Here is a 19,195-nt window from a genome sequence, read left to right on the forward strand (position 1 = left end):
TTATCATCTTATTGTGGGGCTTAAGTCATATAAATATTTAGTTATGAGTAAATTTTCATCAAATCCAGTCACAGATTTTGATCTCTTAAAGTCATTGTAGAAATATGTATGTTTTCATTGAACAACTAATTTTCTATGTGTTAATCATGTGTTTTGGGGTAAGGTTGTAATAACTTGTGCCTTATTCATTGGTCATTATTGATTGACAATAAATATGTTAAATTTGATCTACTATTTCATCTACTCGTCAATATTTGCCGGAAGTTACATCGCGGTATAAAACCACTTTTGCTGTGTATTGTACGTATTTAATGTATTGTGTTGTAAAAGTATAATTAAAATGTTGGAAAATTTTGGTTAGGAAAATAAAACAAAGACATTCAAACTTGGAATTCGGACATTTCACTGGGTTTGTGTCTCCATTCCTACTTCCGTCTCTTTATCCTTCCTTCTCTCTCTCTTATTCCCTCAACCACTCCTAAACTTTTTTGAGGTTTCAATGGAAATTAATACTATTTATAGCCTGTATGTAACACTACGTGTTTGCATATAAACCTAAATTATATATATCTAGAAAATACCGGAGTAAATAAGTTTGTCTGTCAATATTTTTATCTGTAAAATTAATATAAGTATGGCCTCTATCTTAATTGATTTTAGTTAATTAATATACAATTGTAGTTCAGGATATCAGTGCGATATCCATGTGGTTCTGATAGAAATCCATTTTATCTACGTTACAATATGGACGCCAAATATTTTTTTTATATCAGTCAGCAATTTAAAACTCCAAGAATATTTAACTTTTTCCAACTTTAAAATCGTTTTAAGTTCTTTTATTTAACAATTATTAAAAGCTGATAATATGTTCCACATATGAGCGCGTTAATTTGATCAAAAGTCAAAATTGATAATTTCAGTAAACTACATGGACCCTCGTCTGATATTATTTCTTCATTTAAGATTTAGATACATATGACATGTATCTATTTTTACTTACTACGCAACATATCATTGCCTGTTAAGTGTTTTTCAATGCAGCTACTAATACAGGAGAGTGGGCCTAAAGTCTAGTAGGCCTAAGTATGAGAATTAAAATGTAAATTGAAAAACGAAAAAATGTAGAATTAGCAGCGATACCGATAAAGAAAAAAAGTATAACGCAGAAAGTCTAAATATAGTATCACAAACCTGTTGAACAATATTCATTTTTTTTTCTCGGTTCTTAAGTTCAATATGCATTGAAAACGACTGCGTTATTAATTTATAAAAAAAAAAGCATACGTCAATGTAGTTCGAGTTATTTATAGATATACAACATGTCGATATTATCTTTTAAGTAATGCTAAAATAATATGATGAAGATCACCAGCTGAAATTGTCTAAAACATGTAAGCGCCTTGAGAAACACTGTATCGTACACATGTGTGTATCTAAGAAAGGGGGCGTGTCCCTTTTTGTTGACATGAGGTTTTGTCACAACTCAAAACGCAAAAATAACGTTCATAATCCAATATCTCTTATTATTAAATGAATTAAGAATTTTATAGATGGTTTCCAGTATTTATCAAAACTATGAAACACTGTTAAAATCTTAAAACGGAAATATTTTATCATGCCAGAATGTGTTTTGACAGATCTCGTGACGATACTAACGTTTAGTACGTTACCCCACGAGAACTGGGCGCAGTGGAAAATGGCGATGAACTACGACAACCTGAATGGAGGTGAAATGGACACTTCTGACTCAAGAAAAAGGCCATTGGACACAGAAGTAGAAAATGGGGTCCCTAAACGATCTAACCAGGGAGGAGGTTAGACCATATGTTCATTATTCTATTTATTTCAGCGATTTTTCTGCAACCACTGTGGCTTATTTCCATTCAATATGGCGGCCTGTCAAACCCGAGCCGGGCCAATGTTTAGCAAGGGTAGAATTTTTTTTTGGAATTTCAATGCCATTTGTGTTTTTGGATAGCAATTTGTGATGTACTTGTAGTTTGTGCACTTTTTTAATACGTGGTTTGAATTTCAGTTGGTTTCTATGGAATTAGTGTATTTGTTTTGCCCATTGAACACATGACGATCCAGAGGAACGAAATTGATTCCGAGTGGAAGCATGCATGTTGTAACATGTGCCAACTGTAGGTATTATACGTACAATCCGGGCTCCCGGTGAACACACAAATAGGTCTTCAGTTTGACTAGAGACCAGAATAGGTCTAAACAGCTCTGGTGAAACAGGCAACCGAACAGCGGGCAGGAACCTACAGAAGGAAAGAACGAACGGAGGACATTTTGATTTTAGCAGACAACATTTCGTCACATCACTGAAATGACCTTACTCGACCTGTCTGGACCGAGCGGTCTAAATAGGGCTGAAGAACATATGACAGATTCTCAAGAGTTTATGAATTTTAACGTGTGGAGAGGTATAAATTAACTTAACAATTTTCACTATTTTATATCTCATCACTACTTGCCAACCGATGTTATTGGGCTACGTTTCTCCGCATGGCTGTCGGCAAACTGCAGCATACTGAATGAGGCATTACACGTGTCAGACAGTTTCATTCGGGAGAAACGATCTCGTGAAAAGTTTATAACATATATGGTTATTTCCTGAATGTAAAAATCTTTTATTTTATGTTCATCTTAGCCACAAGGGTGTTATATTGGAAAGTGTATTTTGTGCTATTGACTTCGCCTACTAGCACACATGTGTCAGTGTGTGTGTGTGTACTTGGATACTAGTGGCCAAGGGTATAACAGCTGTGCCCATGTTTGGCAGTTGGAGTACGTGTGGAATATTTCTGGAATGTTATCAATTTATTTAAGATATTTCTCTCTTGTTTTTGGTTTGATAATCCATTTCTTTTCATGAATACATATTTACTTTTTACATGGTACACATCTTAGAGAGAAATTGCAGTGAGATCTGCGTAGGATAAATATCTCAGGTAGTGTGTATGTGAGGCTCTCAACACACATATGACCTCTACACCAGCAAGCTGGGGCTAATGCACAGCTGATGGTTTCCCTAGGTAATGTTAATAACATTACAGAGTCTGTATTATCATATATATGTTGACTTTGAAGGATTCTGAGGGTTTTCACTTACGATACACAGGTAAGATACAGATGGATCTTCACTGCTGTTCTGTGTAGGTACAAACATAACTCTGACTTGGATGCTGTGTATTGGTACGTTTGATGTATTTATATATTGTATGGTATTAATAAGTCTTCTGAGCTACTGATTCTAATCAATGACCAGTTCATGTCTTGATAGTTCCATATGCCAACCAGGAGTTTGGTAGGGGGGGGGGGGGGGGGGGGGGGGGTGCTGGTGTAAAGTTGATTTAAGGATAATGATTTTATTTCAGGGATGGAGGATTTTCACTTCAATGGATAATTTGTTTTTAGTAGTGTTTCAAGGTGGGGGGGGGGGGGGGGGGGGGCAGGAAGAAGACATGTTCAGATCTGTTTGTTTGTTGAGGAATGATGATTTATTTTGTGTGTGTGTCAGGGGGGGGGGGGGGGTCAGAAATGGATGATGGCATAGTTCAAATTAAATGCCTCTTACCTTCCCCCCCAAAAACACATGTACACTGAAATTACAACACACATTTGTGAAACAGCATGCATGTGTGATACAAGTCATGTCTGTGATACAACATACACGTGTGTGATACAACATTAATGTGCGATACAACATACATGTGTGTGATACAACATACATGTGTGTGATACAACATACATGTGTGATACAACATACATGTGTGTGATACAACATTCATGTGCGATACAACATACATGTGTGTGATACAACATACATGTGTGTGATACAACATTCACATGTGTGATACAACATACACATGTGTGATACAATATACATGTGTGATACAACATACATGTGCGATACAACATACATGTGTGTGATACAACATTCATGTGCGATACAACATACATGTGTGTGATACAACATACACATGTGATACAACATACATGTGTGATACAACATACACGTGTGATACAACATACACGTGTGATACAACATACATGTGTGGTGATACAACATACACATGTGTGATACAACATACACGTGTGTGATACAACATACATGTGTGTGATACAACATACATGTGCGATACAACATACATGTGTGTGATACAACCTACTTGTGTGTGATACAACATACATGTGCGATACAACATACATGTGTGTGATACAACATACACATGTGTGATACAACATACATGTGTGATACAACATACATGTGTGTGATACAACATTCATGTGCGATACAACATTCATGTGTGTGATACAACATACATGTGTGTGATACAACATACATGTGTGATACAACATACATGTGTGTGATACAACATTCATGTGCGATACAACATACATGTGTGTGATACAACATACATGTGTGATACTACATACATGTGTGATACAACATACATGTGTGATACAACATACATGTGTGATACAACATACATGTGTGATACAACATACATGTGTGTGATACAACATACACATGTGATACAACATACATGTGTGTCATACAACATACATGTGTGATACAACATACATGTGTGTGATACAATATACATGTGTGATACAACATACATGTGTGATACAACATACATGTGTGTGATACAACATACATGTGTGATACAACATACATGTGTGTGATACAACATACATGTGTGTGATACAACATACACATGTGATACAACATACATGTGTGATACAATATACATGTCTGATACAACATACATGTCTGATACAACATACACATGTGTGATACAACATACATGTGTGATACAACATACACATGTGATACAACATACACGTGTGATACAACATACATGTGTGATACAACATACACATGTGATACAACATACACATGTGATACAACATACATGTGTGATACAACATACATGTGTGATACAACATACACATGTGATACAACATACACATGTGATACAACATACACATGTGTGATACAATATACATGTGTGTGATACAACATACACATGTGTGATACAACATACATGTGTGATACAACATACACGTGATACAACATACATGTGTGATACAACATACACATGTGATACAACATACATGTGTGATACAACATACACATGTGATACAACATACACATGTGATACAACATACACATGTGTGATACAATATACATGTGTGTGATACAATATACATGTGTGATACAACATACATGTGTGTGATACAACATACATGTGTGATACAACATACATGTGTGTGATATAACATTTGTGATACAATATACACGTGTAATACAACATACATGTGTGTGATACAACATACATGTGTGATACAACATGTGTGATACAATATACACGTGTAATACAACATACGTGTGTGATACAACATACATGTGTGTGATACAACATGTGTGATACAATATACATGTGTGATACAACATACATGTGTGTGATACAACATACATGTGTGATACAACATACATGTGTGTGATACAACATACATGTGTGATACAACATACATGTGTGATACAACATACACGTGTGATACAACATACATGTGTGATACAACATACACGTGTGTGATACAACATACATGTGTGTGATATAACATGTGTGATACAATATACACGTGTAATACAACATACATGTGTGTGATACAACATACATGTGTGATACAACATACATGTGTGTGATACAACATACATGTGTGATACAACATACATGTGTGATACAACATACACGTGTGTGATACAACATACACATGTCATACAACATACACGTGTGATACAACATACAAGTGTGATACAACATACATGTGTGATACAACATACATGTGTGTGATACAACATACATGTGTGATACAACATACATGTGTGTGATACAACATACACATGTTATACAACATACATGTGTGATACAACATACACATGTCATACAACATACATGTGTGATACAACATACACATGTGATACAACATACATGTGTGATACAACATACATGTGTGTGATACAACATACATGTGTGATACAACATACATGTGTGATACAACATACATGTGTGATACAACATACACATGTGATACAACATACACATGTGATACAACATACATGCGATACAACATACATGTGTGATACAACATACATGTGATACAACATACATGTGTGATACAACAAACACGTGTGTGATACAACATACACATGTCATACAACATACACGTGTGATACAACATACAAGTGTGATACAACATACATGTGTGATACAACATACATGTGTGATACAACATACACGTGTGTGATACAACATACACATGTCATACAACATACATGTGTGATACAACATACACATGTCATACAACATACATTTGTGTGATACAACATACACATGTCATACAACATACATTTGTGTGATACAACATACACATGTCATACAACATACATGTTATACAACATACATGTGTGATACAACATACATGTGTGTGATACAACATACATGTGTGATACAACATACACATGTCATACAACATACATTTGTGTGATACAACATACACATGTCATACAACATACATTGGTGTGATACAACATACACATGTGATACAACATACATGTGATACAACATACATGTGTGATACAACATACATGTGTGATACAACATACATGTGTGTGATACAACATACATGTGTGATACAACATACATGTGTGATACAACATACACGTGTGATACAACATACACGTCTGTGTGATACAACATACATGTGTGATACAACATGCATGTGTGATACAACATACATGTGTGATACAACATACATGTGTGTGATACAACATACACGTGTAATACAACATGCATGTGTGATACAACATACACATGTGATGCAACATACATGTGTGATACAACATACATGTGTGTGATACAACATACACGTGTAATACAACATGCATGTGTGATACAACATACACATGTGATACAACATACATGTGTAATACAACATGCATGTGTGATACAACATGTGTGCGATACAACATACATGTTACACATGTGTGTGATACAACATACACGTGTGATACAACATACATGTGTGATACAACATACATGTGTGATACAACATACATGTGTGATACAACATACATGTGTGTGTGATACAACATACATGTGTGATACAACATACACGTGTGATACAATATACTTGTGTGTGATACAAGATACATGTGTGTGATACAACATACACGTGTGATACAACATACACGTGTGTGATACAACATACATGTGTGATACAACATACATTTGTGATACAACATACACGTGTGATACAACATACACGTGTGTGATACAACATACTTGTGTGTGAAACAACATACTTGTGTGTGATACAACATACATGTGTGTGTGATACAACATACATGTGTGATACAACATACATGTGTGATACAACATACACGTGTGATACAACATACATGTGTGATACAACATACATGTGTGATACAACATACTTGTGATACAACATGAATCAGCCAATTCAGTGTTATCATGAACTTATATTGATACGGTAAATCTCCTGTCAGTTTGAATAGGTGGATTGTTTGAACACCTAAATTTAAAAAAAAAACAATAATTTTCTAGAGCTCTAGTAATAGTTCCAACTTTGATTAGTTATAACTTACCCTAATTCTGATAGTCTGACCTTCTCAAATGAAGAACATAAAGAAATCAATTGGGATTCTTGGCGATATCAACTCAGATAGTTTGAATGTTAACTCACACTTGTTTTCTAAAGCATAATTTTGTATGAATCGAACTGACTTAATGTTTTACTGTAGATACAAATATAGGTAATGATCCTTGCATTGTTCAATATACTGCTTACGTGTTTTAAACACTTCTCCTTTGGGTAGGAAGCAAGGGGCCTCCTGTATGATGTTCTGTGAGGTAGCTGCCAGCTACTACAAGGACCCCAAGGTGACGATTAACATGGCAATTTACCAAGCAGATAAACAGACATTAGCAGGAGTTAGGATTTTGTCATATAGCCAAATCAATTACATTTCTTCAAATACTGACATATACTTTTGAACCGAATTGAATAGCTGTATTGAAGTTTGCATAAAAGCATTAATTTTCTTTTGAACTATGTTTTTTCTCAGTACATTTTTAACTGCCAGGTATATATGTGTATTAGGTAATGTACATAGTGTACTAGTTTTGATGTTTACACAGGTAAACAACTGATTACCACCAGACCTATCTTTTAGACAATGGTGGTTCAGTGAGGGATACAATTGTACCAGGAAGGCGATGTACCGCATTATACCGTAATTATTCTACAAACACCTCCCGGTCTCCTGTTAGACATCGTACCAGGAAGGTGATGTACCGCATTATACCGTAATTATTCTATAAACACCTCCCCATCCTGTTAGTGTTAGACATTGTACCAGGAAAGTGATGTACCGCATTATACCGTAATTATTCTGTTAACACCTCCCGGCCTCCTGTTAGACATTGTACCAGGAAGGTGATGTACCACATTATACGGTAATTATTCTACAAACACCTCACGGTCTCCTGTTAGACATTGCTCAAGGAAGGCGATGTACCACATTATACCATAATTATTCTACAAACACCTCCCGGTCTCCTGTTAGACATTGTACCAGGAAGGCGATGTAGCGCATTATACCGTAATTATTCTACAAACACCTCCCGGCCTCCTGTTAGACATTATACCAGTTAGGTGATGTACCACATTATACTGTATTTATTCTACAAACACCTCCCGGCCTCCTGTTAGACATTGTACCAGTTAGGTGATGTACCACATTATACTGTAATTATTCTACAAACACCTCCCGGCCTCCTGTTAGACATTGTACCAGTTAGGCGATGTACCACATTATACTGTAATTATTCTACAAACACCTCCCGACCTCCTGTCAGACATTGCACCAGGAAGGTGATGTACCGCATTATACCGTAATTATTCTACAAACACCTCCCGACCTCCTGTTAGACATTATACCGTAATTATTCCACAAACACCTCCTGGCCTCCTGTTAGACATTGTACCAGGAGAGAGGGCGGTTACACTGATAGGCATATAAAAGAAAAAAATGATATTTTAACAAAACTGTTTGTGCATATTATTAAACCAAAAATTGAAGACAGCTCCTTTACTTTGAAAGGATATCAGGAAGCAAAAATTATAAATGTACCTACATTACTCATTACACGATTGACTTTGTAAGTGCTAAAGGAAACCAGACAGTTTCTAGAAGTTTATTAATTTATCAATGATAATGAAAAATACTTGATAGTATAATCCAACTCCATGAAGTTCTAGGGAGGATCAAGGAAGGGACCTATATTTTCCAAGTTATTCAAAAATACATAACCAATATTTTTTTCTTTTTACACATGGACCATGAAATTACACTCTATGAGAAGTTATAACAAAAATTTACAATATTGAACTATTGAATCTGATTTATTGAATTTCAAATTGTTTTTTTCTGTAAAGTGTATATACATACATGTACCATTGTAGGAGGAACAGCTGTTACTAAAGAATAGCTGGGCTGAGTTTATGTACTAGTATTACAGTGGTATTGATACTCGGCTGAGTTTATGTACTATACAGCTGTATGGATACGCTGGGTCGTGTGCTTTAGTTCACTGGTTATTTGTTAAAAATTAGACAGATGGAGCACCAAAGTACAAAACCAAATTGATGCAATAAAGTTTGTAGGATTGGCCACTGCTAGTCGGACCTCCTTCCATCACGGTTTGAGTTCATGTTAGTCGATACATATGCACTCCTCCACCCAAATACCTACTAAATCATATGAAAACATAGTGGTTTTCCTTTTATTGAATTAACTGTACTTAAAGAGGGGTTGTGCATTTTTTTCCGTCTGTTTTTCTGTACAAATTATGTCTTGAAGAGTGGAACAAAATTCACAGAGAATTTGATGCTGGTACCATTAACATATTTAACATCCTGGCTACGTGGTACCTTCTTTTGGGTTTGGAGGAGAATGGTTCTTAATTATTCCTCAACAAAGAACCTTTTCTCTCCTCTGCTATTATGATAATTAGTTATAGGGGTAAAATGCTGACTCTGCAAGAATACAAATGCCTCAAGTCCATCCGCCTGTGTTTGGTAGTATTTCGATATTTTAAATGTGGTTTGTGAATATTCTATTTTTATTGATGTATTTGAAGAAATCAACTCAATGTTGAAGGATTTTATATTGGTGTTCTCTGGAATTGAGGTTGATACGTGTAAGAATAATATACCATGGGTTCAATAAGGAAAGTGGTAGATATATAACCTTTCATCAATACATCATTGATCCGCCAGCGTCAAATAGAGTTGCTTTCTGTAAACATTTCTGGTTTAAATCTATAGTATGTTGAATATACCTGTTAGACAAATGTTACCAGTTTGATATTTACTGGAGATTGGCAAGTTTTGGTGAAAAAGGGCCATGGTGGTCGCGTGGTTAAGGTGTCCCGACACTTTATCACTTGCCCTCAACCTCTGGGTTGCTAGTTCAAAACCTACATGGGGCAGTTGCCAGGTACTGACCGTAGGCCGGTGGTTTTTCTCCGGGTACTCCGGCTTTCCTCCACCCCCAAAACCTGGCACGTCCTTAAATGACCGTGGCTGTTAATTATAATAGGACGTTGAACAAAAACAAACAAGCTTTGGTCACCATGGAGATGGTGCTGTTTTACTGAAAATATATTCAGTAATTAGCAACATATAGCACATTGAACTGGCAAACTTATCTAGCTGATCCATCTATTTGTGGATCCTTTGAAATGCTTGTTCTGGAACTTACACAGTCTCCACTGAACTTTTCAATTATTGATAAATCTTATCAAAGTTGCCTGAATATATTGGTATGGAATTTGAACTGCAATGATAGTGTACAATGTGTGATTAATATAAGCAGCTTGTAGTTATTATTTTCTCCCTGGCTCGAATAGACTAAAAAAATAGATATTGAAATTATATTTTACTCTCGAAAGAACCTTGATCACATGAAATCGGGATCATGGCTAGGATATATTCATGAATTCTATAATATTTTGTGACTATTTATATAATTTATTTTGAAAGTCAGCTTCTGCAGGGAATATTGAGTTCACACCCATGTTATATGCTCGTAGGATTTATCTGTTTGTGAAAGAAAATTGACAATTTAGTTTTGGCTCTACAAAGGATGTATATATTTATTCACATTGTGAAGTTTTCTTTCCCTTTTTTATGGCAACTTATTTCTGCATCTATACACACAAAAGCGTCCGATCCATATTCTGCTGTTTGGGATTGCATGTCGTGTGATCCCTTGTCAGAATACCTTCATCAACCTCCAGGTTTATTATACATAATGCTGCTTTTGGAGAATAATCTTCTGTATGCCATGGCAACAGAGATAAGTTGGTGGGTTTGAATACATGCCATGGTTGTCCACATCGCAGGTGTTATACCAGAAATATTCCTCATAACGCTATAGTTCCCGATGAGGACGTTTTACTGGAAATATTCCTCATAACATGCGAGTTCCTGACAGAGCTGTTATACTTGAAATATTCCACATAACACTGAATTTTTGGCGGAGATACTTTACTGGAAATATTCCACATAACACTGAATTCTTAGCGAAGGTGTTATACTGGAAATATTCCACAAAACACTGACTTCCCGACAGAGGTGTTATACTGGAAATATTCCACATGACACTGACTTCCACATTGCAGGTGATTTACCAGAAATATTCCTCCTAACACTTGAGTTCCTGACGGAGTTGTTATACTGGAAATATTCCACGTAACACTGACTTTCTGACGAAGGTGTTATACTGGAAATATTCCACATAATACTGAGTTCTCGACAGAGATGTTATACTGGAAATATTCCACATAACACCAACTTCCCGACGGAGACGTTTAACTGGAAATATTCCACAAAACACTGACTTCCCGACGGAGGTGTTATACTGGAAATATTCCACATAACACTGAATTCTTGGCGAAGGTGTTATACTGGAAATATTCCACATAACACTGACTCCCGAAAAAGGTGTTATACCAGAAATATTCCTCATAACACTGAGTTCAAGGCGGAGGTGTTATACTGGAAATATTGCACATAACACTTGAGTTCCCGACGGAGGTGTTATACTGGAAATATTCCACATAACACTGAATTCTTTCTTGACGAAGGTGTTATACTGGAAATATTCCACATAACACCAACTTCCCGATGGAGATATTTAACTGGAAATATTCCACATAACACTGAATTCTTGGCGAAGGTGTTATACTGGAAATATTCCACATAACACCAACTTCCCGACGGAGATGTTTAACTGGAAATATTCCACAAAACACTGACTTCCTGACGGAGGTGTTATACTGGAAATATGCCACATAACACTGAATTCTTGGAGAAGGTGTTATACTGGAAATATTCCACAAAACACTGACTTCCCGACAGAGGTGTTATACTGGGAATATGCCACATAACACTGAATTCTTGGCGAAGGTGTTATACTGGAAATATTCCACATAACACCAACTTCCCGACGGAGATGTTTAACTGGAAATATTCCACATAACACCAACTTCCCGACGGAGATGTTTAACTGGAAATATTCCACAAAACACTGACTTCCCGACGGAGGTGTTATACTGGAAATATTCCACATAACACTGAATTCTTGGAGAAGGTGTTATACTGGAAATATTCCACATAACACTGACTTCCCGACAGAGGTGTTATACTGGAAATATTCCACAAAACACTGACTTCCCGACAGGTGTCATACTGGAAATATTCCACATAACACTGAATTCTTGGCGAAGGTGTTATACTGGAAATATTCCACATAACACCAACTTCCCGACGGAGATGTTTAACTGGAAATATTTCACAAAACACTGACTTCCCGACGGAGGTGTTATACTGGAAATATTCCACATAACACTGAATTCTTGGAGAAGGTGTTATACTGGAAATATTCCACAAAACACTGACTTCCCGACGGAGGTGTTATACTGGAAATATTCCACAAAACACTGACTTCCCGACGGAGATGTTTAACTGGAAATATTCCACATGACACTGACTTCCCGATGAAGGTGTTATACTGGAAATATTCCACATAACACTGAATTCTTGGAGAAGGTGTTATACTGGAAATATTCCACAAAACACTGACTTCCCGATGGAGATGTTTAACTGGAAATATTCCACAAAACACTGACTTCCCGACGGAGGTGTTATACTGGAAATATTCCACATAGCGCTGAGTTCTTGACGAAGGAGTTAAACTTGAAATATTCCAGGTGTAACCCCAGTTGGATAGATATCCAAAAAGATTCCACAAATTTGAAGCCACCATATTTTTTCTCCATACATTTGTTCAAGGAGGCATAATCATTAGAAACTGATATAATCACTTGAAACATATAACAAAATTTTGACCCTATAGATGAGGTTTAAATGGTGGTCTTTTTAAAAGTCATTATAGAATCTTAAAAATTCTTTGCTATATTTCAAATAACAGAAATCTGAAATGTTTAAACTTTGCACAAACCGCAGTCTGTCAAATTTGGAGCAAGTTGCCTACAAGCAATGTAGGGTTGACAATCTTCCAAACTAGAGATAATCAAGTTATGTAAATCTTGTTAGGAACATATTGATCGTTAGCTGTTGGGGTTTCACGTCTTCATAGCAGATGAGGTCATATGGCTGTGGTTTGTGATTGGGTCACAGCCACTTAGCAGCTAGTTTACAGTGCTGTCAGCCTGAAATGTCAATACTTCAGACTAAAGAACGATGGTAACTCTTCATTTGTCATTCTGAAAACTCTGACCACAGAAACACAAATGATGTCAGGGGTATGTGGTGAAAAGCAAAGTATAGGAAAAGAGATGAGGCTTCAAGGATTTGGAGACATGAAATCAATTTTGGTCTATTTTCTGCCCTGAATTGTTAACAGATGCAGAAAAATTATATAAAGTACTATATCGCCCACCATCTGACATGACAAGGCCCTTCTGCATTATTTTGGAATTTTGGATGGTCAACAGGAGGTTTGCGATTATTCATTTAGTGTCCAGTTGATTGACAGGTTAGGACAAGAAGTGAGGCTATAGGTCATCATTATGTGGCTGATATGTAGGTATTTACTGTCAGAAATCCCATTGGCTGGCTGCCTAACAAGCTCATTCTACACCAAGTATTTAATGTATTCCTCAGGTATGCAATGGCCCAACATTGATTTTGTTTCTATCTCTCGGAAGAGAAGCCGCAGTAGAGCTTGTGTCATGTCGGTTTCTGCAAAAAAAAAAAAAAAAAATCCAGTCTTGGGTTTGAAAAATGAATGAAACTGTGAGATTTTCAAACTAATGAAGCTCTGAATTTAATCGTAGATTGGTATGAGATTTCTTGAATATGCAGTCTCTAGTTTTCTATGTTCCAAGAATACTGTACACAAGATATCATATTCAGTGTTACTCAACACAAGATATCATATTCAGTGTTACTTGACACAAGATATCATATTCAATGTTACCGTACACAAGATATCATATTCTGTGTTACTCGACACAAGATATCATATTCAGTGTTACTTGACACAAGATATCATATTCAGTGTTACTGTACACAAGATATCATATTCAGTGTTACCGTACACAAGATATCATATTCAGTGTTACTGTACACAAGATATCATATTCAGTGTTACTCGACACAAGATTTTATATTCAGTGTACACAAGATATAATATTCAGTGTTACTTGACACAAGAAATCGTATTCAGTGTTAATGTACACAAGATATTCAGTGTATTCAATGGGGAAAGGCTGTGTCTGAAGTGGACAGGGAACAACTCTGCACCAAGTCAAGTATTAGAGGAAGTTATTGATCATACCCATATATGGTGACCTGATCGTTTTTATTCACTGCAAATATCCTGTTGCATTGTAATAATTAGACATTGATTCATCACAGCTTTGGATGGATTGTGTCACTGCCCTTCCTCAGTACTTGGTATAAGTTAATAGGGCTACCTGTCTAAACTGAACTCTGTCTAATCAGGAAACCTGAATATATTGGTCAAATTAATTTATACTTATAAATAGGTTACCTGTGTAATGAGGAAGCCTGAATATTTTGACACATATGGTTTTATCAAACTGTTGCCTGTCTAAACTGAACTCTGTCTAATCAGGAAACCTGAATATATTGGTCAGATTGGTTTATATCTATAAATAGGTTACCTGTCTAATCAGGAAACCTGAATATATATAGCTGAAGACATAGGGTTTGTATAGATAGTGTTACCTGTCTTAAGCGTATTCTGTCTAATCTGGAAACCAAATTAAACATTAATCTGTGTAATATGAAATCTTTGGTTTTGGGAAATTGTGTTTATAGCAACCCATCTTAAAGAAGGATTCTAGGTATACATTGTTTGCATAATTGTGTAATGGATAAAGCACATCCAACATTTAATGCGTAAATTGAACTCTTAAAATCATTTAAAATTTGTGAGATACTGGGACTGTGTCATTTCAAAATAATGTGAGTTTATTTAAGATTTTAATTTGAAATTTAATGAATGTTTATATAGTTAAGTTAGAAAGCTTTGAAAAATTGAAATACATGCAGACACTTATAAGCATCCAAAAGAATTATACAAGTGTGGCTCTGGGTTAGACATCAGTGACACCATCAGATGTGTTATTATAGCTATAGGCTGTTACGATATGGAGACAAATTACTACAAGTTTGTGGTCGACAACATGGAAACTATCAGATACACACATATATATATATGGAGAAGTGTGTAGGGCTGATCAAAGTCCCATACAGACATGCCTTACCTGTAGGGTCAAGTGAGGTCACACAATACATAGCCTTAATGACATATCTGACTAGAGACACCCTAACCCTTGGGCACATCCATAAGGCTGACCTTGACCAAGGTCACCTACGCAACTAAACTGATGAGTGCTCAGTAGTTGTCTTCCAGGGCTTCAAGCTAACTACTACACATCTTTGTTCATGCAGGGACGGAGCATGTTACCTGGTGTTTTGTTTAAGATGTGATTTACTGCTATACTTGTATTTACTTTAAAAGATCTCTAGTGTACCAATCATAGCTATATAGGTATATATATAGGTATACAGTATATGTACAGCATTTTCCATGACCATTTGGGAAAATGCTACCTGGTGGAAATTGGGAATATTTTTACAGTGCAAAATTGTAAAATATGTGGGGAAAAGAGGTTATTATTAGGGTTCATGTACTTGCATGATAAATACCAAATTATAAGACTTGGGTAATTTTGATGACTTATATTAATTAATTTGAAAAAATAAACAGCACATAATTCAGAATTGGGCCTACTAGTTCTAGCTGACTCTGATATCTATTATGTATGGAAAATTCTGGACAGGTACATGAAATGGCTTGGTACAAGATGTTTCAAAGACTTGTGTCTTCTGAAAAACAATGATGCCTGTGACCTCTAAAAAATAAATGTAAATGACATAAACTTTGAACAATGTTCCTCTATAGCTTTACATTCAAGTAAACAATTAAGGCATTAATATGTTAAAAGTGGAGCTGTGTAAGCCAGTACTGGACATTCAGCTAAGGTTAGGTTTATCCAATAATACATTGTACGTGTTTACAGAGGCGTGTATGTGTATTAGAGGTGTATATAACATGCACACATAACACCTGTATTGTGTGTGCCAGTATACATTTATCACACACACACCTACTGTACTGACACATCTCGCCCTCCCTCGGCCACAACTACACACTGGTAATAATAACCTTATTACAAACATTTCCCTGCAAACCATCTAGATCTCCTTCCATGTCACGTCAGCTGTGACTTTGATCTATATGCAGAGGTCTGACTCTTGCTTCATTTTGGAGTTGATAATATAACGTCATGTGATCTATGACATCACAAACTTGTGATGTCATGGATGCATATATGACATCACATCAAATTTTGCTCCTAATCAGAGAATTCCAAATATGTTTGGTATAGAAAGAAAAATTCATATGTAATTTATTTGTATTCAATTTATGATAACCAGATCAGAAATTTATGAAAGTTCATCTCGATTTGTCTTCGCGATTGAATTAAAATACAACAAATGTTTAGCCCATATGTTCATTGGCGCCAAAACTCAACAGACGTCGGGCCACCATTTATTGCAGGGTTGTAAAATTGTAAAACAAAAGGCCAAATCCAAGAAAAATATTGGGACAACAAAGAGAGATTGTAAAACTGTTAAACTGAGGCCGTGCAAATTTTACCAACACTCAAGGGCCCATCCAATCATACAACGTCAAATTAATGGACATGCAAATATACATGTAGACAACAATGACCAACATTTACTGCAAACATCCGACGTTGCATGTCAGCATCAGATCGGAGAGCTCTTTGATAGGTTTATCACAAAGCATTTTGTCCCTGTGACTTTCAGACTGTAATTATTTTTTGTACAAATCTTTTTTCATCTGCTGGCCGATAGCCATTAGTCGGCTTGTTTAAGGATAATGGTACATTGTCTCTACTACTAGTATCACTGTGTTTCAAAAGCTTCTTTCACGATGATGTATCGCTGGACTTCCTACCACATTCATATTTCATTTATATAGCAACTTATATATACGAAGTACACTTTTCTGAGCTAGCATTTTGTATAGCAAATAACCTTTGTTAGGAACAAGTCTAGTTTTGAAACAGATCATGAAAGAAAGTTAGGCAAGCCTTACATTTGCCACCCCCAACCGATATTACCTAATGTAAAAATAATATTTTTCCATAAATGTCTAAAAGCAGTTTTCCATTTTTCGTTTTCCTTTTTTTTGACAATATGAATAATTTTGGGGGGAGGGGCAAATAGATGTCTTTCAGTTTTGCTTCATTCAATAGGAAAAAAATAAAAAATTTAAATTCATAAAATAAGATAAAAAATAAAATAAAAATAGTTGAGTATAATTTTGTAATGCTGTATGTTTTGAATCCTACATGAATGAAAAGAGTGAAACTATACTTTTCCAGGATCTGTTTGAAATATAAATTCCATCTACTTCAGTGCAGTTTCTGTCCAGTGGATTGTGTGTGACATACTGTAATTAAACACCATACATACATGTAGAGTTGATATCATCATCTGGATTAAATTACGATGGAGAGTCGCCAGTGAGTGGAGTATATTTTATACTCATACATATGGGGCACCGGACATTTTGTAACTGTGAAGTACCGTTATAGTTCGCAGTGAAAAAAGCTTTGATGATCTCATTAGTAAGTTGCACAGGGACATCGTGACTGTCATCACGGTAATGGGAAATAAAATCGAAAATAGCAATGTCTACGGGGAAGGACGTTATCAAATTGTCTTGGAATGTGACTATGTTTTCTCTAGGAACTTGTGAAGAGTAGACTATATTTTGATATTTGTACAACTGTATATCACTTTGTGGTTTTACGCAGTATGTACTATATATAGTTGTCTTAACGTTACTTATTGGTGTTTTTTTACATCGGCTATCACTCCATTGGTAGGGTGGTGATCACAGGTATATATGGTGGTGGCTCAATACAAGTCCACATATTGGATTTGGTTTCATTTATTTTTCTGGAAATTTTTTTGTGATATTTTTAAGCTAAATGTTTCTGGTGGGAGCAGGTGATTTGTGCAGATCTATGTAAAATGGCATTGTTTCCTTGTCAGAGCCAGTCACGTTGTTTGTCCACTGGAGTATCATACTGCGATAACACAGATAAAATATTTGTTCAAATTATCTGTTTATTTTGATCATCATCCATTTTTTCACATCTTCCTCCTGAACATGTCCAGTTGCTTCCTTCCTCATTTGTCATGGATTGATTTTCCTTTTCATTTCAAGGTTTTTCCTGGTTGTTACAGGTATAGGAGGATAAATTTAAAAAAATTACTTCAGTTTGGAAAGAGATAATTCAAGATCTAAAGGTCAAATTTTTTTTTTTTCATTCTTCATTAACTTTTCTTTTGCATTTTGATGCTTTACAATATTGACAATGCAAGAAAATACTATATTCTATGAGAGAACTTAAGAAATAGAATTTGAAGA

The 19,195-nt window shown here is 35.6% G+C and overlaps 1 protein-coding gene across 5 annotated transcripts in view; it reads left to right on the plus strand.

Annotated features, from left to right (window-relative positions):
• The first annotated feature begins 1,671 nt into the window (after positions 1–1,671).
• Positions 1,672–19,195, plus strand: part of LOC117323029 (RNA-binding protein Nova-1-like) — a 59,810-nt gene continuing 42,286 nt past the window's right edge. For 3 of the 5 annotated variants that reach the window (XM_033878016.1, XM_033878017.1, XM_033878019.1), the window contains exon 1: positions 1,672–1,814. In XM_033878016.1, the coding sequence (XP_033733907.1) occupies positions 1,697–1,814 (118 nt within the window). In that variant the 5' untranslated portion in view covers positions 1,672–1,696. Of the gene's footprint in view, positions 1,815–1,909; positions 2,433–19,195 lie in introns of those variants that run through there. The other 2 variants (XM_033878018.1, XM_033878020.1) reach the window with 1 other exon arrangement.

Source organism: Pecten maximus, chromosome 3, assembly GCF_902652985.1.
Source record: "Pecten maximus chromosome 3, xPecMax1.1, whole genome shotgun sequence".
Lineage (NCBI taxonomy): Eukaryota > Metazoa > Mollusca > Bivalvia > Pectinida > Pectinidae > Pecten > Pecten maximus.